A 20,904-nucleotide genomic window follows, 5' to 3' on the forward strand; every position below is an offset into this window, starting at 1 on the left:
CTCCTTTTCCATGTGTGATCTTAAAATTCCCTGAAATTACAAGGTTTTCCATGAGTGTGTGTGTGGAAACAATGTTGATTAATTACAAACATTCATTGCAAGCTATTCTGTGTTTAAGAATAAGTCCAAATAATGTAACAGAGTTAATATTATTATTATAATAAGGACAGAGACAACATCATCATTTACAATCCAAATACATCAAAACCTCATTATTTATCTTTTTTCCTCTCACAAATTCATACCCAAAAGCAAAATATATATTCAATATATGTTACAATAATCTTTTAGCTAATTCCTTTAATTCTGTTTTATACACAATTGAGCTTACAAAGTGACTACATAAGGGAACAACAGTAGATATCCTTTAGAGAGGCCATTCTCAGAGACATAGAAGGATGTTGTTGAGATGGGCTGAGAGGTCAGCGTTCTGTTTTGTGAATTTCCAAAAGGGAAGGTCCTGTTCCAGGATGCCAGCTTCCACAGAGGAAGCTCTCACAAGCCGATGACACCTTTATGCTTCTTTGTATAGTCAGTTATGGGAATCCGAGCTTCACTGTACACCCCTGCATTAGACTCCCACTGGCTTCCCCATCCTTCACACTAGGTCACAGAGTGCACATCAAAGAGAAGGCATACAGACTGGAGATGAGATCAAACATGGTGCCACACTAGTGGGATAGAGGTCAGTATACTGTACCAGTCAGTATTTACTGTATAGTGTTTTAGTATCCATATATGTCATTGTCCACCCATCCGGCTTCTACTGCCGAGGGGCTCCGGCAGGTCTCGTAAATGTCATTAGTGACAAAACCGCACTGTGTGGGGCGGCTCTGAACATTCTCGTAGTCCTCAAACTGACTGTTTGTGGATGTCACACTAAATGTTCTGTTAATTTCAGAGCTCATGTACTCCAGGTGAGCTCCAGGCTGGTGGAATTTGTTGGTGCGTTCATGACCATTTTGACTTTTTGGAGCTACTGGACGCACCCACTGTCCTGGCACGGCATAGATTTCATTCTGTTCTTTTCTCCTTCAAAGATACAGTCACAAGGTATATTATATGACAGGGTGCACAGACAAAGTATAATCAAACTATAAATTGATGAAAATGTTTGCACTGCATTACAGACCTCCTTGACATGACTCTGAAACAGAACACCCCCGACACCACCAATATCAACAGCAGCATCACAGGTAGAATGGCTAGGAGGATGTAGTAAATATTAATTGCGTCATCTGAAATAGAAACTAAGAGAAAAGGCCATGGTTATTGAATGTAAAAATATAATTATGAATAAATTATAATAAAATATTATTATAAGACACACACATATACACTATATATATATATATATATATATATATATATATATATATATATATATATATATATATATATATTGCTGTATTACCTGAAGACTCTGAGAGTTCAGTTTTTATTCTTTCATTGTCCACTGTAATGGGCGGGTGCTTTGGCACCAGAGTCAGGTCATCAATACCTAAAAACAAGAATGACAGCGAATGATTAATAAGCATTTGTTTGGCCTTAAAGGGATAGTTCACCCAAAAATTAAAATTAAAATTGTCATCATTTACTCACCCTCATGTTGTTCCAAACCTGCTTGAATTTCCTTTTTCTGCTGAACACAAAAGAAGATATTCTGAAGAATGCATCCAAACAGTTAATCCCACTGACTTCCATATTTTTTTTCTATACCATAGAAGTTAATGGGTCCATCAACTGTTTGGTTACCCATATTCTTCAAAATATCTTCTTTTGTTTTCAGCAGAAGAAAGAAATTCATACAAGTTTTGAACAAATTGAGGTAAATGATGACAGAATTTTCATTTTTGGGTGAACTATCCCTTTAAGATGACTGACCTATTATGATTGTGAGTGAAAGTATAATTCCATTTCCACCACTAGAGGTCATCATAAGCATTAATATCCATACAAAGTTTGTCTTTTAAAATGTCTTTTTAAAGCAAGAATTCAACTAAAAATTTAAATTCTTTCATTTTATTCTGTCCTCACTTACACACCCTTATGTCATTTTAGACTTATATGATTTTCTTTCCTTCATGAAGCACTAAAAAATATATTATTATATTATGTATTTTTAGTTTTCATCTTATTTTTAATTTAAGTTTTTGTAATTTTATGTGTTTTTGTCATTTTTATTAATTTTTGTTTTTAAATAAAAATTTCTATATTATTTTATTTCAGTTTTAGTTTTAGTCATTTGTGACCCTGGATCACAAAACCAGTCATAAGAATCAAGTTTTTGAAATAGAGATTCATACATCACCTGAAAGCTGAATAAATGAGCTTTTTTTTTTGGTTCGTTAGGATAAGACAATATTTGGCTATTTGAAAATCTGGAATCTGAGGGTGCAAAAAAAAGTCAAAATATTGAGAAAATTACCTTTAAAGTTGTCCAAATGAAGCCCTTAGCAACACATATTACTTACAAAAATACATTTTTGATATATTTACGATAGGAACTTTACAAAATATCTTCATGGAACAAGATCTTTACTTAATATTCTAATGATTTTTGGCATAAAAGAAAAATCGATAATATTGACCCATACAATGTATTGTTGGCTATTGCTACAAATATACCCGTGTGACTTGACTGGTTTTGTGGTCCAGGGTCACATTTTAGAACTTCAACTTAAACTTGTTTATCTCAGTTAGTTGCAGAAGCAACATTTCAAGTTCTTCATCTAATATTTATATTTTGTTTTATCTTAGCTTTATTTCAATTACTTAAAATTATTTTTAAAAGTTTTAGTTTTAGTTAGTGACAAAAACACTGGTAAAATGAGAAAATATTCATTTTTTGAGGTACTATTGCATTAATCTTTAAAAAAATGCTAATATCTCACAGCAATTTAGGCACCCTCACTTATATTATTAATAAGTAACATAGAAAATCACCATAATTGTGTCAGAAAAAAAGCAGCAAAGACACCAGATAAACCATATGGATTTGTTTACCTGTATGTGTAGTGATATTTCCTGCTGGAGTGGGGACAGGATGCTTTTCTAAACACACAGATGTTTACATTTGAAGTCCTTTTACGTAATATGTTTACACTAAAGATGCTTGACTGATATTTAAACTATTAAACGCTATTAAACATATTAATGTGACAGCTAACATTAACATAAGCAAAAGCTTACCATCTGAGTACTTGCAGATGAAATTATTCTTGGAATTGCAATTGTAGTCAGTCCACTTGAACAGGTTGCGTTTCTTCTGGATAGCAGCAGACGAGGGCCGGTAGAATAACGCCACACACTGATCAAGGCCACAAGAGGGCTCTGTCAACAGCCAGTTCCTAAAAACACAACAGACTCACTGAAAATTGTATAGCACATTTTACTTTCACTTAAAGGGAGAGTTTAACAAAAATGTAAAATTCTGTCATCATTTACTCACCTTCATGACTCACAAGACTTTGAATACAGAATACAAGTTGCATATAGCAGTGTTATTTTTTAGTATTATTTACTATTAATATTATTATCATTGCATTTTATTTCAATTACAGAATACAATTTCGGTAGTTTGTGGTTTTAGTTAAAGGGTTAGTTCACCTAAAAACAAAAATTCTGTTATTTATTACTCACCCTTGTGTCGTTCCACATCAGTAAGACCTTCGTTGATCTTCAGAACACAAACTTAGATATTTTTGATGAACTCTGAGAGGTTTCTGTCCCTCCATAGAGATCCAACGCAACTACCACTCCAAGGTCCAGAAAGGTAGGAAAGACAGTGTAAAGTACTCCATGTGACTCCAGTAAAATTTTATGAAGCGACGTGAGTGCTTTGTTTGTGGAAAAAAAAACATAATTTACCAGTTCATTTACAAAATAATATTATCCAAAGCGTGTTCACGCAACAATGTCAGCACTTGCGTGAACACAAAACGCATGCGTCGTGATGCTCTCGCTAACACTCGCGCATGTGTGTTGAGTTGATGCACGGGTTTAATATGCGTCGTGAAGCTCCCGTGAACGAGTACTGCAGATTAATATTTTTGTAAGTAAAGTGGTAAATTATGTTTTTTGCGCAAACAAAGCACTTGCGTCGCTTCATACAATTAAGTTTAAGCCACTGGATTCACATGGATTACTTTAATGATGTTATTCCTACCTTTCTGGACCTTGGAGTGGTAGTTGTGTTCGATATCTATGGGGGGACAGAAACCTCTCAGACTTCATCAAAAAGATCTTAATTTGTGTTCCAAAGATGAACGAAGGTCTTACGGATGTGGAACGACACAAGGGTGAGTAATAAATCTCAGAATTTTCATTTTTGGATGAACTAACCCTAACAATAACAGCACTGTTATATAGAGCACTTTCATGAGGCTTTTGTGCCCTTTTTTAAGCTTGAAACCTTCAGTCTCCATCTATTGTAATTGCAACCAGAACAAAATAGCTCCTTTTGTGAAGAATGACATGAAGATGAGAAAAAGAATTTTCATTTTCAACTCACTCTCTCTCACTCTAAAAAAAAAAAACTTTCAGGATGATATTACTGCAAATCTCTTACCTAAATGTGGCCGGACTGTAATCCAGCCAGTAATACTGCGCTGAACAATCAGCATTATATTGTGGGCTCCTTCGTAGCCCAATCCAGAAGTCTCCATCAGTGGCCCAGTGCTCCTGAACAAACTTCTCCACCAGACGCTGCTCATTCTCGGTCTCAATACTGAGCAGCTCCCCATCATCCTCCCTGCATTTCTGTCTGGCTGCCTCAAAGCTTGCTCTGAGCCTGCTGTCCTGGAAGCTTGTGATCTTATAGCAGGGCTTCTCTGTCCCTCTCCGGCATATCCTGTTATCTGCAAATCACATCACCAAAAACACTGATGTTACTGTTGAACCTAAAGTACTGTTATGGAAATATTGTGGGAACCGTTATAGGAAAGTTGGCGCAGGGAATTATGTGAGCAAACAGAGGAAGAAATCAGGAGAACTTCCACAAACTGTCAGGCGGAAAATCCTCTTAAACAAAGTCATGTGTGCGACAGCTATCAGCCATATCCTCGCTGACTAAAAAACAGCTGTGACCCAAATTTAAAACCCTTCTTATCCGAAAACTGTACATAAACAAACCACTTTAATAGAAAAGGAGAAGTCATTGAAGCCGCAGTTAGACGTTTTGTTGCATTATCAGATGTTTATATTCGTTACATATGTTTTTGCAAAACGCTTCAGAAATCTTTATTTGAAAAGACTGCGGTCCGTTAATCGAAACTATCGCGTTATTTGACTGTTAGTGTTACATAATATGCACTCGAACTGGACACTAAATTTTATTTCAACGCATACAAGAGGCATACGTTTGAATATCAGTGTGCATGAACCGACATTTTACATAAATAAGCACAAACTCACCACCGAACGCGCTTGATGCGCAGCTGGGATGGAAACAAACTGCCAAAACAGTTCCGATCAGTTTCATGAACTCCATCTCTACATAGTTTCAAAAGGCGTGCGACACGACCGTTTCTAGATCCTGGCAAAACGTCCCGCTGTCAGACGAAACAAACGCAGGCAAAGTTTTCTCTCTGACTCAAGAAAGGCTGCTTGAGTCTCTAATGAATGTTCCCGCTAGCAGAAACGGTTGTAGCTGTTTTTGTGCTGACACTCAAATGTAAATAGTGTTCATAAGCTAATATAAGCTAATAATAAGCTAATAATAAATAAGCTGATAATAAATTAGTGAAATGTAACCTATTCTTAATAGAGTACACAATTTTTTTACTGTTTGGATGCATTCAGTTTAAACCTTTAAAGTCACCATACAATCAAAATTCATCATTCATATTTTTATGGAATATTGCAGTATTTATAATAAATTATTTATGCACATCATTATTTTGTTAATTCATGTGCCCTCATAATTTTCAATCGAAATAGCCTAACTTCCCCTCCCTCTTCCCTCTTCTCTTCTCTGATGACGTGTTTACTGGCGCGAGGGCGGGACAACCTGTCACTCACATGAGCTCACAGCAATAGCAAACCACAACCATCCAATGAATTCCTGATGGACAAAATCAAGTTCCACTCAAATTTTTTTCTTGCTCGAGAAGCCAATTTACTAGGATATGTCACAACAGGGAAGAAAACACTATCGCAACTTACATTTGTTCATAAACATGCGAACAAGAATGATTATTTAAAGTCCCCCTGTAGTCAATAATTTTATCCCTTAAAACTCATCCTTGATCACCAAAATGACATAATTAAACAAAGGCATTTTTTTAGCTTGAATGTAACTACACCCTTCCTTCATATAGTATAGACCTTACGTAGCTCCGCCCCTTTTCAGCGCTGCGCTCGTTGTCTTTTGACTTCCGGTTTGTATTTCCACAGCGATCTTACGTATTTATGAATAAACTGCTCGTTTTAAAATCTTCCCGGTCTACTGACATTTGTTAAGACATCTGCTTTAAACATAACAATGCTCCTGATAACTTTCATTAACTCTACAAGTAAATCCACTTCACCAGCTAATTATTCTTTGACAGCGATGCCATAGAAATATACAGAGCTACCGCGAAAACGGAAGTTCAAAGACACTATTATAAAGATGGCAGCGCGCTTGTTTCTCTGGCGCATAAGGTCTTAGCGGATGAATATGCTAATTAGCCCCGCCTCCACTCACTCAGAGATCCACTCGGTCAACTTAGTGAGGTCAATGCTGCACAATGATTTTGTTTTTTTACAACGTCGGACACATAACAGTAATTAATATGATTAGCCTTTTGCCCGACTACGTTATCAAACAGCTAATAATGTGTTGCTAATGTTACACGACTCCCTTGCTTCAGAGCGGTCATATGCTAGGTTTTTTTTTTTTTAATTCTAAATTGTTTTTAATTTGTAGTGCTTTGAGTTTTGTATGTTAAATATGTTGCAGGAGATAAGTGATAAGTAACCATGTGGCATGTGCTTTATCTTTTAGCGCATAAGCATCAATCACTGGTGTGTAATCACTGTAGTTTCTAATTCATAAAAAATCAGTTCGGAGACATGTGCAGAGGGACCAGTTTTATTTGGCTCACAAGCAAACTGACAGAGGAAGTAAGATGACTTTTTATGAGGGTGACTGCCTGTTCTATGCAAGTCAAAGGAGCCCAGTCACTGCTGCTGACCCTGCCAGCTCACAGTCAGACACACACTATCCTCAGGAATAGGAAGCCAGTCAGGAAAGGAAACACAGTTTTTCAACAGCCTGTTTCCTCTTCGTCTTTGTGGTTTGTTTTTTTGTCCTTTTTTATTTCCAGACATTTTCCCCTTGACCTGACAAAGAAAATAAATTCATTATACAGAGCTTAAGCTGGGAAATATAAGCTGTAAAACCTATTCTGGTGTCTGTGGCTGTTACAAGAGGCCCAATTACAACTTGGGTAAAATTCTTGGAAGAGGAAACCTCCTACTGTGTATGTAATCATAAATGCAGTGAAATCTTTGTAGGGTATTATGAACAGACACTGCAGATGTCATGAGATTTTGGAGAAGTAAGGGTGAGGCCATCAGGCCAGTGGCACTGCATGTGCAGCTTGTTTGTGCTGATCTCTGGCAGGCTGCCCGGACTCATTGCCCCTCCTCACTGAATGTAGTCTGTCATGTCTCTTTTATTAGGCTCAAGTCACTTCTTTTGAGAACCACTAACCACTGAATTTATGCTTGACGTTTGTATTGAAAACTTTTGAAAACAGCATGATTGTGAGTGTGTGTGTTCTATAAAGGCAGGGTGGGTGATTTGCTTCAAAGACATTTTTTGTTATGCTGGTTGAAAGTCTCTTCACATCCCGATAGCAATCAATCACTATGTTAAAGGATTAGTTCACTTTCAAATGAAAATTAGCCCAAGCTTTACTCACCCTCAAGCCATCCTAGGTGTATATGACTTTCTTCTTTCTGATGAACACAATCGGAGATATTTTAATAAATATCCTGACGCATCCAAGCTTTAATGGCAGTGAACAGAGGTCATGAGTATGAGCTGAAGAAAGTGTCTCTATCCACATCCAGCCATAATAAACGTACTCCACACGGCTCCGGGGGGTTAATAAAGGCCTTCTGAAGTGAAACGATGCATTTGTGTAAAAAAATTTATATCCATATTTAACAAGTTATGAAGTAAAATATCTAGCTTCCGCTAGACCACCTTCCGTATTTAACTTACAAAGAAAGTGTAAAATTCTTGCAGTTCACAAAGCTTACGCTACATCCTACGACTTCCCTATTCAACTTACGAAAAAGTGTAACTGACGCGATACCAGTTTACACTTTCTTCGTAACTTGAATACAGAAGGCGGTCTGGCACAAGCTAGATATTTTACTTCATAACTTGTTAAATATGGATTTTCTTTTTTACACGAATGCATCACTTTGCTTCAGAAGGCCTTTATTAACCCCCCCGGAGCCGTGTGGAGTATGTTTATGATGGATGGATGTGGATGGAGGCACTTTCTTCAGCTCTTACTCATTGGTATCTCTCACTGCCATTATAAAGCTCAGATGCGTCAGAATATTTCAGATGCGTAATATCTGAAATTTTCAGCTCAGATGCGTAATATCATTGCGCCTGCTGCACCCATGGTACGGCAGCAAAGTTCCTTGATTATTACGCCGGAATGAGAGTATAGTTCCTAGCCATATCAGCATAGAAAATCGCAACTTTTCATTTTCCGTCGGTCTTAGTACACAATGTAACTACAGAAGAGTCAAGTTTTAAATAGGAAAAATATCGAAACTCTTTGGTCATTTTTGAGCGAGATGCTAACGGTCTAATCAGATTCAATGAACTCTGCTAAGCTATGCTAAAAGTGGTACTGCCAGACCCGGAGATCGGCTGAATGGATTCGAAAACGGTAAAACTCAACTGTTTAACTCTAGGGGAGTTGGAAAATGAGCCTATTTTAAAAAAAAATGGAGTATTCCTTTAATGTTATGAAAAAACAAAACATCATGCGTAGTGAACTCAGTGCAGAGCTTCCTTGTTTACGTCTGAATGCCGGCTCATTATTGGCCGGATCCTGCTTCGGCATCACATGCATGCGTCGTGCTGCTCACGTGTTCAGCTTCGGCCAAGTCACATTGACTATTTTAACCATGTTTCCAACTACCTTTCTGGACGTCAAAAGGTGCAATGACGTTGCTGCCTATGTGTGGATCAGATACCCTCGGATTTCATCAAAAATATCTTAATTTGTGTTCTGAAGATGAACGAAGGTCTTAGAGGTGTGGAACAACATGAGGGTGAGTAATTAATGACAGAATTTTCATTTTTGGGTGAACTAACCCTTTAACATTGTTCCATTTATGTTTATTAAGTTAGTATTGAGTAACGTATATTTTAGATTTACAATTCATGTCATTTAATTTCATGTCTGTTTTTGCTCCACCACAAAGCCACAGCACAATCACTGCGCATTGTTCCTAAATGAATCATTTTTAAGTTTCAATGACTCACTCATAAAGGCTAACTTTGGAATAGCAGAATACTCTTACTATTTCTGCCATTAAAAGATATTGGAGAAACAGGAAGTGTGCTAGTGTGCTATTCTGAATTCAAAAAGGCACTTGTTTCAATATGAATCAGTGTATTTGAATGAATGGATGGAGTGAATGGGCTGCGTCCGAAATCGTTGGTACTTATTTTGAATAAGTAATTATTTAATGGCCGCTAAAAAAGTATATATAGTATGAAAGTAGAATGAATGTAATCTGAACTACTACATTCGCCATGTTGTCATTATCAATTATAAAGACCTTTTTCCACACCCCTACCTTTCGTCACGCCCATTACTCCAACCTGCAGATAACCACACTTGGCTAATTTCGCAGAATAATGATTTACTGATCAACAACAAAATAGAGAGAGCTTTGGTGATAACTAAGCAAATATTTAATTACTACAATACTAATTTCTCGCTAGAAATGGCACCAAAAGTGGAAAAGGTTGGTCAAAAATGTACAAACTGACCACTGTGCAAGTTGTTTAAGGTATGTTTGGCTTGAGTCACCTTGTGTAGATGCTGCAGCATATTTATTGCACATGCATATAGAATGGACATTAAAGTTTATCTCACTGAATGCAATGCATTTTCTATAACCTGGATGCAGGAAAGTAGTTATTGCAGCAGTCAGATATGCGTACTTAACAAGTACACTCTTGTAATAACTGAGAGAGGAGTTTGAGAAGACACCAGATCCAATGCCACTACTTTTATAAATGTTCTGCGATCGGACGCTCATTTATTAGTTGGGTTATATTATTCTGTCTGCTTATTTTGTGCTCGAACTATTAGCTATAGCCTAGTTAGATACGGACCTAACGTAAATTATTATTATTATTAAGATGGCTATCAGTTTCATTGCTCATTTTAAAATGTTGGCGTTGCTGTTTTTCCATTTTGAACCAGCAGGTGGCAGTGTTATACTAGTATTGTTCTATTTTTTTTTTTTTTTCATTTCTGAAGAGGCTCCACTTTTCCTTGTGTTTGTTCGGAGGTTAGATACTCTAATGCGGTCACAATTGTCATCCTTTAAAGCGAATATTTTTTTCCTCACAATTTCCTACCACGTGATTATTAAAATCATGATGTATGAAGCAGAACCCTAACAGGAAACTAATTTTCAAGCAATGTGATTGTACAGTTGTCTTGCGAGGTCTTTGGCCATTAATCATGAAGGAGTCATAAATCATGATTTGACAACAGAGTTCTATTCTTTACAAAATGGTCTTCCCTCACTGTATGTGAATTCCCAGTATATCTTTTTACAGAATTGAACTGAAATGTTAAATTAATCTGATAACCCCACAAAATTACATATGATTAAATTACAATATTATACTCTGTATTGCTGGCACATGAGATAGGACACAACACACAATGACAAATTGTTTGGTTCTCTTTCTGTTCTTCTTCTTATTATTTTAAAAATGGAGAACTGTGTGGCTAAAATATTTTTTTCTGCAGTTACAGGATCAGAATGTGAAGTTGTGGAAAATTCTTATAGAGATGTTGCCTTGTAAATTTATGAATTATGGCTTATGAATAAAGTAGTCTTGAAGGATTTTGTCAATTCAGTCCTTACCTCACTGTGTAGGCGGTTTGACTTCTTGAACAAGAATGATTCTCATACTTCATACTATGCATTTTAGCTCCTCTCTGAATCATATAATGACCCCTGCAGTCATATTAATGAATCAAAAAGTGTGAATAAAATTGAAAAACACAGGGATCTGGATTGCTATCACTGTTAAGTCCTAGAAGAACTGAAAATCAAGGTGTGACGCATCGAAGCGTAATATGTGAAATATGTTCTCTGACCAAGGGGCTTTTTGGCACAAACAAGTGTACGTGCTTCATTCAAAGTTCTTTGTCAGATATCACCATCACTCAGTCAAAACCGACCCTTTAGCCTTTAGCAGGGGTGTCTTGAGCTAGTCTTGAGCTAGCTGCTCTTAGAATACAATAGATGATGCTTACATGTGAGCCAGACGAACAAAAGCTATTTTTGGCATCCTGTGTTTCATACCTTGTGGCAAATTATCACATTTCTCGTATTCATAATGTTCTACTCCCAGGAGATGATGCAACATTTTATGTTTCAAATGATTTATACACAAAAGACTCTTAATTTACTTTCTAAGGCTTTGAGATTCAATACTGTTACAGAAAAATAGGTTCCCAGATGGATAAAATAATAAAGTTATTTTGAATAAATCATTAAAAAAAAAAAAAATATATATATATATATATATATATATATATATATATCTGAATGCAAGAATACTGTTTTTTTTTTGTTTTTTTTTTTGGCACACATTAAAAGTTTAAAAATATGTTTTTTCATGTTAATTTATGACAATATAGCAAAAACAAAAACAAAAAAATGTGTCTTACAGCAAACCTCTAATAATCTGTATGAGTACACATAACAAAATCTTTTACTCCCTTTGAAACCAAGCCATAAACCAACACAATTTAAAATTAAAGGGATAGTTCACCAAAAAATGAAAATTCTGTCATCATTTACTCACTCTCAAGTTGTTCTAAACCTGTATATATTTCTTTGTTCTGCTGTGCACAAAGGAAGATATTTGCAAGAATGTTTGTAACCAAGCAGATCTCGCCCCCCATTGACTACCATAGTATTTTTCCCCTACTATTGTAGTTAATGGGGGGCAAGATCTGCAAACATAAACCTATTAACCTACTACAGCAAGTATATGTCTTCTATATATTCATAGTCATAATCGCAGCTTCATCAGTATTCATTTATATAGACTTATCTGAAAATCAGAACAGGTGTCTATTGGATATGTGTCAAATCCCATTGTCACTGTATTAAAGGACTGTCATTGTTAACCAAAGCCAGAGGATTAATTTTATAATTTGGGAAGGAACTGTACGGTAATGCAGTAGGAGGGATGAGACACTCCCTGCACCTATTGAATCACACCTGGGGTCTAACGTTATATAAGAAGCATCTCATCCCCTTTCTCAAATAGTGTCCATTCATCTCCCTGGGAGTTAAACAGGTATGGAATACTGTTTCTTTACAGTGATATCTACTGCTTTTTCTCCTAAAGTACATTAAAAAACACAATTCGTTCTAAATAATTACCTTCATTGTTATTGTGATGTTGGACGACTTTTAAATAGGTGACTTTTTAGTCATGTTCTGCCTTTGTTCCACAGCAGGAATGATGCTGTGCCTTTGCTTATGTGCACTGGCTCTCGTTCTGCAGCCTGTTCACTCGGCCTATAACTGCTCCTCGGTGTATAACAGGGTTCCAGGTGAGTCTGAGACCTTCCAGATGTGAGACAGTCTCCATTCTCTGCAGTTTGCTTGACATTAAGACCTTCCTTTTTGTTTAGACAACAATGATCTGGTGGTACACTGTGGCGCAAGCATGATCCTTCTGGAGGTAAACCTGTGCACCGCAGATTGGGCAGGCTTTGACCCCAATGGCCTGGCCCTGAACGGGGAGCGCAATAACGCCGAGTGCAGGGGCACTATCGACACCACTGTGGACCCACCTGTCATCCGCTACCAGCTGGCAGTCAACCATAGCCAGGAGAACCCATGTAGACAATCTCTGCAGGTGCAAAGAAAAAAAAAAAGATATTTGTCATCTTATATGTCTAATCTCTAAGAGCTTGGAAACATATTTTTTCTCCTCTTTTTTAATCACAGTTGTGGTGTGGCAAATACAATAAATAAATAAATATATATAATGAAGTTGCACACATACACATTATTTAAAAAAAAAAAAAAGTTAAAGAAATGGTGGAAAATGTGTAAAAAAAAAAAAAAAAAAAAAAAAAATATATATATATATATATATATTTTAAACCATTTTAGTAACTTTTTTGCCTAGTGATAAATAGTGATTAAATAATTAAATGGTGTTATAAAATACAAATAATAATAATAATAATAATAATAATGAATAAGATCATAAATGCTGCATACATACTAATTTTACAAAACAGTAAGATGTAAAAAAAATAGAAAATTATAAAATATAAAAACAATTGATAAAATATGTATTATAATTATAAAAAGTATATAGTATAAATAGTAAAAAATGTTTTAGATGTATAGCACTAATGAAAAAATGAATAAGGTTATATATGTGTCATAAAATACACATAGGCTATATTAATTATAAAAAATGTGAAATTACAATGAATAGGTGACAAAAGCTGTGTACATACTTTACTAATTTAACAAAAAAATGTAAAATGTAAAAAAAAAATTGTTTTTAAAATGTATTATAATTATAAAATAGTAAAGTATAAAAAAAGTAAAAAACGAAAAAAAAAAAAACGAATAAAAGCTACATACATAATAATTCGAAAAAAGTGGTGAAATGTTCAAAAATATTGTAAGTGTACCAAAAATATATTTTAAATATATATTATAATTATAAAAAGTATAAAAATGTGTTGTAAAAAAAGTAAAATAGTTGAATTCAAATAATTTAATTTTCCTTTGTGCATTTTTAGATTGTGGATGAGGTGCCCAGCTCCTCTGGTCCATTCGGCATGTTCTCCAGCATTCAGTCGGTCATTATCACAGGATACATTGATACACCCAGCTCCGCAGAGGGCCTCATCAGTTACTCCACAGACCTCTACTATCACTTCTCTTGCCGTTATCCACTGGAATATCTTATCAACAACACTCAGATCGTAGCGTGAGTATCAAGACTTTCACCCTCCACTGCATACTGTACCAACTGCAGCATGACAACAGGAGGATTGACTTGATTAATATTCTTCATGCAGGTCATCAGTGTCAGTGGCCACCAGTGACAACAATGGAACTTTCATTGACACTCTCAGCATAAGTGTCTTCAATGTGAGTGTAGATTTGTGTTAAATTCTTTACTCTGAATGCAAAATATGTCACATTTTTAAAGATATTTTTTATTATTTTCATGTCAGAGCACAGATTTTACCACGCCTTTGGTGGTTCCGCCTACTGGATTAGAGCTGCGCAGTAAAGTCTATGTTGAAGTAAAAGCTGTCAATCTCACTGGAAAGTAAGAACACGGCAGTTTTCTTTTGGACAGTGAATATCTTAAAGGTTTTATTGAGGAATGAAATACTATTTTCTGCCTTTCTTTAGTTTTCATTTGTTGCTGGACCACTGTTTTGCAACCCCATCACCTTATAATCAAACCAACAAACAACAGCACAACTTTTTCACAGGGTGAGTTAAGAATTCATGATAATACTTTACAATAAGATTCCATTTGTTTACATTAGTTAACTAGGCCTACATGTACACGAAACAGAAGATGCCATCTTTTCTTCCCTATTGTGACATATCCTAATGAAATGGTTTCTCGAAAAAGAAAAAATGGCTTTTCACACTGCGCTTAACCCCGGGTTGTCGTCGTTCTAAACACCGCTTTTAACCCCGGGTAAAGGAGCGTTTCACACTTGTAATTTAGATACGCGGTTAGCACCGCTTTTCACCCGGGGTTATGAAACCCTGCTTTTGCGGTGTTAACTCTGCATTGCGGTGCCAAACCTTTAGAGTGAAACGATGCGGTGTTAAAATGTTACAACTAGATGCTTGGCAACCGACCAATCGCGTGCCTTATATTCACGCGCTTTGGGCAGTCATGGAAACGCCGCGTGATATGATAGGAAAAATGTCAAACGGCGATGGAAAACGTTACAGTTGGAGTGAAGTAAAGACAGTCATTCTTACCTTTATAGCTCGAAAAGTTCACTCAGAAAAAAAAACTTGATATTACAGTCAGCAATGTGTAGCCTAGTATGAGGACGCGCAATGCTAGAGCCTTTATGTAAACAGGTCACGTGCTGCGTTTGTCCAGTCAGTGACACCGCGAATATGCAGATAAGGACTTTATCCCAGGGTTTAGGTATGTGCAGTGGAAAACGGTAGCTTATATCCAGGATTAACTGTTAACCCCGGGTATAGTATGAACAGTGTGAAACGTGAATAAAGATAACCCAGGATTTCGTTTCATTCGTTTACAGTGAACTATTTCAAGTGTGAAAAGCCCTAAAATGTACTTGATTTTGTCCATCAGGAATTGATTGGATGGTTGTTGCTTGCTATTGCTGTGATGACATGTGAGTGACAGGTTGTCCCGCCCTCACACCAGGGCAACTACATCAGTGTTTCTCCTTATTGTTTCATCACAGATGCGTTGTAGAGGATCGGACAGCGGTGCTTTATAATGGGTTTTCCAAGTTTGCCCGATTTTCATTCGAAGCCTTCCGCTTTGTGGAGCACCGTGATCAAGAAAAGTCTACTATATACCTGCACTGCATACTGCGACTTTGCGAGCCCAACAAGTGCCAAGAATTACTTAATGTAGGAGTCTTTTACTGTTAGAACAGAATTAATTGAATAGAGTACCACTACTGATAATGTCAGCCAATTAATGTCACTTTATTTTACTTGTGCAGTCTTGCAGCTCTAATAGAACACGACAGCGAAGGGCCCTAGAACCTTACGGATCACAAGCCAAAGAATCTGCCACGGTGTCTGTGGGTCCTGTATACACCGCAGCCCTGAGTGAGTCAATGAGAATGAGACCGATCTGAGACCCAGCTTGTTGTCAAACATACTGAATTCCAAATGAAAGTCATTTTCTGTCATGCCTAACTACCGTTTCTTTTTGATCCTGTAGAGAATGATGTTCCCACTGCATCGGCCTATGGTATGAGATTCTTTTTGAAACTTTATTTCAGTCGAAATATTGCACTTTGATTTGTCTGAAATTCAGATGAAAAGCTAGACAGTAACAGCACAACTTGTTTTCTTTTGTGAATCAGGAGGCAGTGAGCCATTGAACAGGGACAATATGAACGTGGCTGGAGTGGTAGTGGGGGTCATTTTTGCCACCGGCGGTGCTGTGTTGATGGTTATGGCTGGATGGTTTGTGCTGAAGAAGTTTTTCTGGGCCGGTGGTCTGCCTCGGGCTTTCCACTAAGAGATCCATCAGCTCGCCATCTGTTTTGCATTGAATGAAGCTTAATTTGATATGCCCGATAAGACGTCTGATCACATCACGGCATCTGCACAAACCAGCAAAGAACCACTTTACATAATGCTTATTTAGCATATTTTAATCTATTTAGATAGCACTGTGTAGTCCAGTCACCATGCGCTTGGAAGAAAATGCTTAATTCTCCATGTAAATGCAAATACTGCATTGTTTAATGAGTTTTAGATGTTAATTATCTGAAAGGTATGTAGGTATTATTGAGAGGAACAAACTGTGGATGTAATCGTTTTGTAATTTTTTGATCACACTTTGCTTCTTATACATGTTGCTTGTATATTAGCCCAGGAGTTTTCAAACTTTTTGAAGGACCCCAAAATATGATCGAAGGACCCTCTTCCTAAAATATAAAGGCAGCTATTTTGTCATGTATAAAGACCCGTTTATTTTGCGTGAAAAAATATATTAAGCATTATATTACAGACTATGTTGTTTTCTTAATTAAATAATTGGCTTTTAATTTGACTATTAAAAGCAAATCAATTATTAAAAATATTATGTGGAAATATTTGTAAAGTTTTCTACCTACCTACTTTTAGATGTATGAAATTACTAACAATATATATTTTCAATTAACTTCAGATTTAGCACTTTTTATATTTTGTGTTAAAAATGATTGCATTAAACATACAGTATTTGATACATAAGTTAACTTTGACAGCCCTAAACAGTTTAGACAGACTGTAACAGTTTTCTTCATGTATAATTCCTCAAATATTCTGCAGACCCCTTTGCGGTCCCGAACCACAGTTTGAAAACCCCTGTATTAGCCAGTGACTTGCTGCTTCCCTGTAATTTAATATGATATAAAAATTGATAGATGTGATGTATTTAGAAAGGAACACTTTTATTAGTTGAGGCAATAATCAAAGGACAACATATATTCATTTCAAATATATACAAATTGATCTTTTTTATTTACATGCTTTTGTCTGTTTATGAAACAGTATATCCACACATTACACAAAATATCTTTAGTAAAATGAAGAAAGGCTTTCTTTTCTGTCCTTTACTTCAATGGATTTCGCTGTACATCATATAAGGTTCTTTTTGAAAACTGTACAAACATCAATATTGTTCTACAAAAGTCACAAGTCACAATGTACAATCCAAACATAAGAGCTGTTATTTACATTACAGTTGTATTTCTGATAGGAAAGGAGGTGTGTTGTTTAATTTAGAGTGTGTACGATGTCTTGTAATAGGGCTGTGAGTCTAGTGGAGAAATCCTCTTGTATGGACTCTATGTTTGTCTGATGGAAACCGGATGATTCACCATGACTCTGGTTTTCTTGGAGAGTGGTCATCTGTAGGTCTAAGTTAGAAATAAACTGTTGATTCCGAGCTGAGGAATTCTGGCAGAACTGATCCACTTTTGAAGCCATCACATCCCTTGGAGGCTGTGCTGAGGCAAGATGGCCTGCCAAAGCTATCTTCAGTGCTGCCACCTTCCCTTGTACCTCTAAACTGAAGGTGCACACTTCCTGTCCCAGCCTGGCAGTGACTTCCTCCCAAAGTTCCTTTCCACTGCTGTCTCTTTCCTCCTCTACTGCCTCAAATGCTTTTGTTTTAAAGTCCTCAAAGGCTGCAGTCCTTTTTTGGTGGCTTTCATCCAAAGCTTGCGTGATCCTCTGCACTGCCTCCTGGTAAAGCGTGGCTTCCTCTGGGTTCAGGTCCTGGAGGTTCAGATTGAGTTTCTCACAGAGCTCCTGAGTATTTGACTGAAGAGCGGTCTGGAGCTGCTTAGTGAAGGGGGCCAGGAACTCCTTGACATTGGCCAGGGTGTGTTTTGGGTGGCTGGGGTAAGGAGAGAGTCTCTCCCTCAGCTCAGCAAGCTCCTGCTTTAGACGAGCCCTCAGCCGCTCAGACTCCATGCTCAGCTTGCGTCTCAGTTCAGCCGCCATGGGGTTGTTAGAGTCCTGGGAGTAAAGGTCACTGCTCACCACATGGTTCTTCCACATACCACTTCAAAAAAGGATCAGGGGTCAATGACTTACAAGAGCATCCATGATAAAGAACTCTAGTTTTAAACACATACTCTTTGTGTTCACATTCATTTCATATGGTTTTTAAAAACTTATAAGATATGTTCAAGAAAAGTTTCAGTTTAATAACTTCAAGTAAAAAATAAATTAGATTTTACTTACACCTTTGAAACATATGAGAGTACACATCTCAATAATTACTTTTTTTATATTCATTATTAATTCATAAATATCAAATGTTACTGAAATATTAAGCAAATTTGCCAAACTTTGCTGTTTTCTTTTAAAAAATTTAATTATTTTTATTGAGGCATTTTTTTTTTCATTATAATATCTCAACAATTGACATTTTGACTTTATGTCCCCGCAAAAATATTTAATGTCCAGTAGTTTGTTTTAATTTTTAATGTCTAAAATAAAATGAATTTTTAATCAAAGAAGAGGTGTATTCAAGACACTGCATGTATGAATTTTTAATAAAGGAAAGTAAAAAAAATAAACAAGCATCATGTCATTATACTGCTGGTTAATGAACACTGGTCTTAAGAGAGTAAACTTACTTTGAGTCTTTGTCAAATTTTTTCTTGTCTGTGGCCTGATTGTCTCTCTGTAAACTAAATGATTCTCGGCTGACCTCATCGTTGAGTGGAAATGCTGAAAAGGAGGATGGTTGCATTAGATCAATGTAATAAAAATTAAAATTGAATTTGATAATAGAAACTGGAGAGGCAACAAACCTGCTGTGGTAGCAAAGGCCAAAGCCAAAGTAACAAATTGCAGATTCATATTTATTATTTTTACTGATGAAGGTTATTCTCTGTTTGAAAATAGAAAAAAGATTTATGTAATTAGATACATTTATTTAGATGTTATTGGCTAACAACATATTAGACAGGACCACTCAAACATCATTAAGTAATTAATCTATGCAAGTGGACATCTGGCTCTTACCTGTTGATGAGAAAATGAGAATTTCTTTTCAGAGTCCATATTTAAAGCAGTCCCTTATCAGAGGTTGTCGTGCTTTTCATCTGTGTCAACACGAACCACGTGGAGGGTCAGTTTGATAACGATAGGCGTTAGGAACCTTAAAGTATTTTGCTGATTGCCTCTTCAAAGCTACTCTTTTCCAACAACACAGATTCAGAGTAGCCACAGTGATGTCACATCAAGGACAACATTGACGTAATTTGCAAGGTCATTGCTATTGGAATATGCTTACTACTAACCAGAGGTGTTTGGACAGCACTTACGTGGTGAACAGGGTTAAAAACTTTGATACGTGACTTCTATTTCAATTACAAAAGTACATTGTGATATGGACTTCATACTGAATGTTGCCAGTGAAGTTCGCTCTGTGAACTGAACTGCATGAAATTTGACTCTAGTTGAGTCCTACTTGGCTTACCCACAGCAATGACATAGAAATAAGTCACAGAGAATGAACCCTCCAGGCCTGTGCTTGCTTCATTATCTCTGGCTCTGCGAACAAAGGTGCTGTTTGTTTTTACTTTACTGAATGGGTCCTCTTAGGTTTGCTTTGAGTCTACATGGCCAAAACTAGTGATAAACAAAGCCAATAACAGGATACTTTGAACATTTGATTATTCCACTTTAGACCTACTTTCTGGCAGCTGCATGTATGAGTATTAGACAAGAACAAACCCTGCACAGGGAATTTTGTCATACAAATGGCATCATTTTAGTTACCAAACATGCTGTTTTGTTCAGGGTTATATATTGTTGTTGTGCAAATCATAGCCTACTACGTCACTGTAACTTGGCCCATTGATTTTACACCAGTGCAGTCTGGGCAATAACATGATTTAACAAGAGATGTCATACAATAGTTAAATTCTGGTGACTTTGGCAGCAGCATTTTTACATTTTGTTGACTATTATTAGCATATCAGTTACCACTAGTTAACTATATAGCCTACTGTAAAAAAACCAACAAAAAAAAACCCCTAATTTACCTTAAAAAATACTGTAGCCTACATACGTGTCGTACTATAGTACGTAGGCTATATGTACTACAGTACGTATATCTTCTTATCAATGATAGCCTACCACTGCTTATCACTGACCCCAAAACAAACGGAAACTAAACAGGCTTTCTACACTTCTGCAGAACCGGATCTATCCTACTGCACTCATTCACAAATTTAGGGACCATTGGCCTCGAAAAGGATAACTGAGGTGAACACAGCACCATCCGTTGATATTAATAAAGACGTTCTTCGTTGCTGACAAAGGACAAGATACCACGTAGAAGGCAACGTTCTCAGGACCTTGCACAACGTTCCCTAAAAGTTCTCT

General features: G+C 36.5%; 3 protein-coding genes and 1 long non-coding RNA gene across 5 annotated transcripts; 1 reads left to right on the forward strand and 3 right to left on the reverse strand.

The window, feature by feature from the left end:
* Nucleotides 1-495: 495 nt before the first annotated feature.
* Nucleotides 496-5,676, reverse strand: laynb (layilin b). The gene is made up of 7 exons (XM_051862520.1): nt 5,416-5,676; nt 4,571-4,859; nt 3,193-3,350; nt 3,007-3,054; nt 1,415-1,501; nt 1,129-1,250; nt 496-603 (listed from the first exon to the last, which is right to left on the reverse strand). Exons 1-7 carry the CDS (start codon nt 5,489-5,491, stop codon nt 496-498), a joined length of 888 nt encoding a protein of 295 aa, XP_051718480.1. The 5' UTR covers nt 5,492-5,676.
* Nucleotides 5,677-6,630: 954 nt separating this feature from the next.
* LOC127496059 (uncharacterized) lies at nt 6,631-15,725 on the reverse strand. Its single transcript, XR_007925232.1, has 3 exons — nt 15,274-15,725; nt 12,670-13,144; nt 6,631-7,326 (listed from the first exon to the last, which is right to left on the reverse strand). It is a non-coding gene; the product is annotated as an uncharacterized LOC127496059 (long non-coding RNA).
* LOC127496057 (zona pellucida-like domain-containing protein 1) lies at nt 11,833-17,598 on the forward strand. 2 transcript variants are annotated; one of them, XM_051863645.1, is made up of 11 exons: nt 11,833-12,583; nt 12,744-12,842; nt 12,924-13,150; nt 14,058-14,248; nt 14,340-14,412; nt 14,499-14,596; nt 14,683-14,766; nt 15,735-15,906; nt 16,002-16,110; nt 16,226-16,255; nt 16,371-17,598. In XM_051863645.1, the coding sequence occupies exons 2-11, from the start codon at nt 12,749-12,751 to the stop codon at nt 16,526-16,528; spliced, it is 1,236 nt and encodes a 411-aa protein (XP_051719605.1). In that variant the 5' UTR covers nt 11,833-12,583; nt 12,744-12,748; the 3' UTR covers nt 16,529-17,598. The 2 variants fall into 2 exon arrangements, with proteins under 2 accessions (XP_051719605.1, XP_051719604.1); XM_051863644.1 differs by lacking the exon at nt 11,833-12,583 and having other exon boundaries at nt 12,722-12,842.
* On the reverse strand, nt 17,484-19,548 carry zgc:162608 (uncharacterized protein LOC100037332 homolog). The gene is made up of 3 exons (XM_051863646.1): nt 19,323-19,548; nt 19,146-19,239; nt 17,484-18,565 (listed from the first exon to the last, which is right to left on the reverse strand). The coding sequence occupies exons 1-3, from the start codon at nt 19,369-19,371 to the stop codon at nt 17,773-17,775; spliced, it is 936 nt and encodes a 311-aa protein (XP_051719606.1). The 5' UTR covers nt 19,372-19,548; the 3' UTR covers nt 17,484-17,772.
* Between the last annotated feature and the right edge of the window lie 1,356 nt (nt 19,549-20,904).

The sequence above is a fragment of the Ctenopharyngodon idella genome, chromosome 15 (genome assembly GCF_019924925.1).
Source record: "Ctenopharyngodon idella isolate HZGC_01 chromosome 15, HZGC01, whole genome shotgun sequence".
Lineage (NCBI taxonomy): Eukaryota > Metazoa > Chordata > Actinopteri > Cypriniformes > Xenocyprididae > Ctenopharyngodon > Ctenopharyngodon idella.

Excerpts from the sequence above, each read along its gene's own strand:
- laynb (XM_051862520.1), bottom strand. The coding sequence starts at position 5,491 with ATGGAGTTCATGAAACTGATCGGAACTGTTTTGGCAGTTTGTTTCCAT. Across the intron at positions 1,502-3,006 it reads AAATATCACTACACATACAG|GTATTGATGACCTGACTCTG; the intron begins GTAAACAAATCC and ends TCTTGTTTTTAG. Across the intron at positions 1,251-1,414 it reads TGAACTCTCAGAGTCTTCAG|TTTCTATTTCAGATGACGCA; the intron begins GTAATACAGCAA and ends CTTTTCTCTTAG.
- LOC127496057 (XM_051863644.1), top strand. The coding sequence starts at position 12,722 with ATGTTCTGCCTTTGTTCCACAGCAGGAATGATGCTGTGCCTTTGCTTA. Across the intron at positions 12,843-12,923 it reads GGTGTATAACAGGGTTCCAG|ACAACAATGATCTGGTGGTA; the intron begins GTGAGTCTGAGA and ends CTTTTTGTTTAG. Across the intron at positions 14,597-14,682 it reads GCTGTCAATCTCACTGGAAA|TTTTCATTTGTTGCTGGACC; the intron begins GTAAGAACACGG and ends GCCTTTCTTTAG.
- zgc:162608 (XM_051863646.1), bottom strand. The coding sequence starts at position 19,371 with ATGAATCTGCAATTTGTTACTTTGGCTTTGGCCTTTGCTACCACAGCA. Across the intron at positions 19,240-19,322 it reads GGCCTTTGCTACCACAGCAG|CATTTCCACTCAACGATGAG; the intron begins GTTTGTTGCCTC and ends CCTCCTTTTCAG. Across the intron at positions 18,566-19,145 it reads AAATTTGACAAAGACTCAAA|TGGTATGTGGAAGAACCATG; the intron begins GTAAGTTTACTC and ends CCTTTTTTGAAG.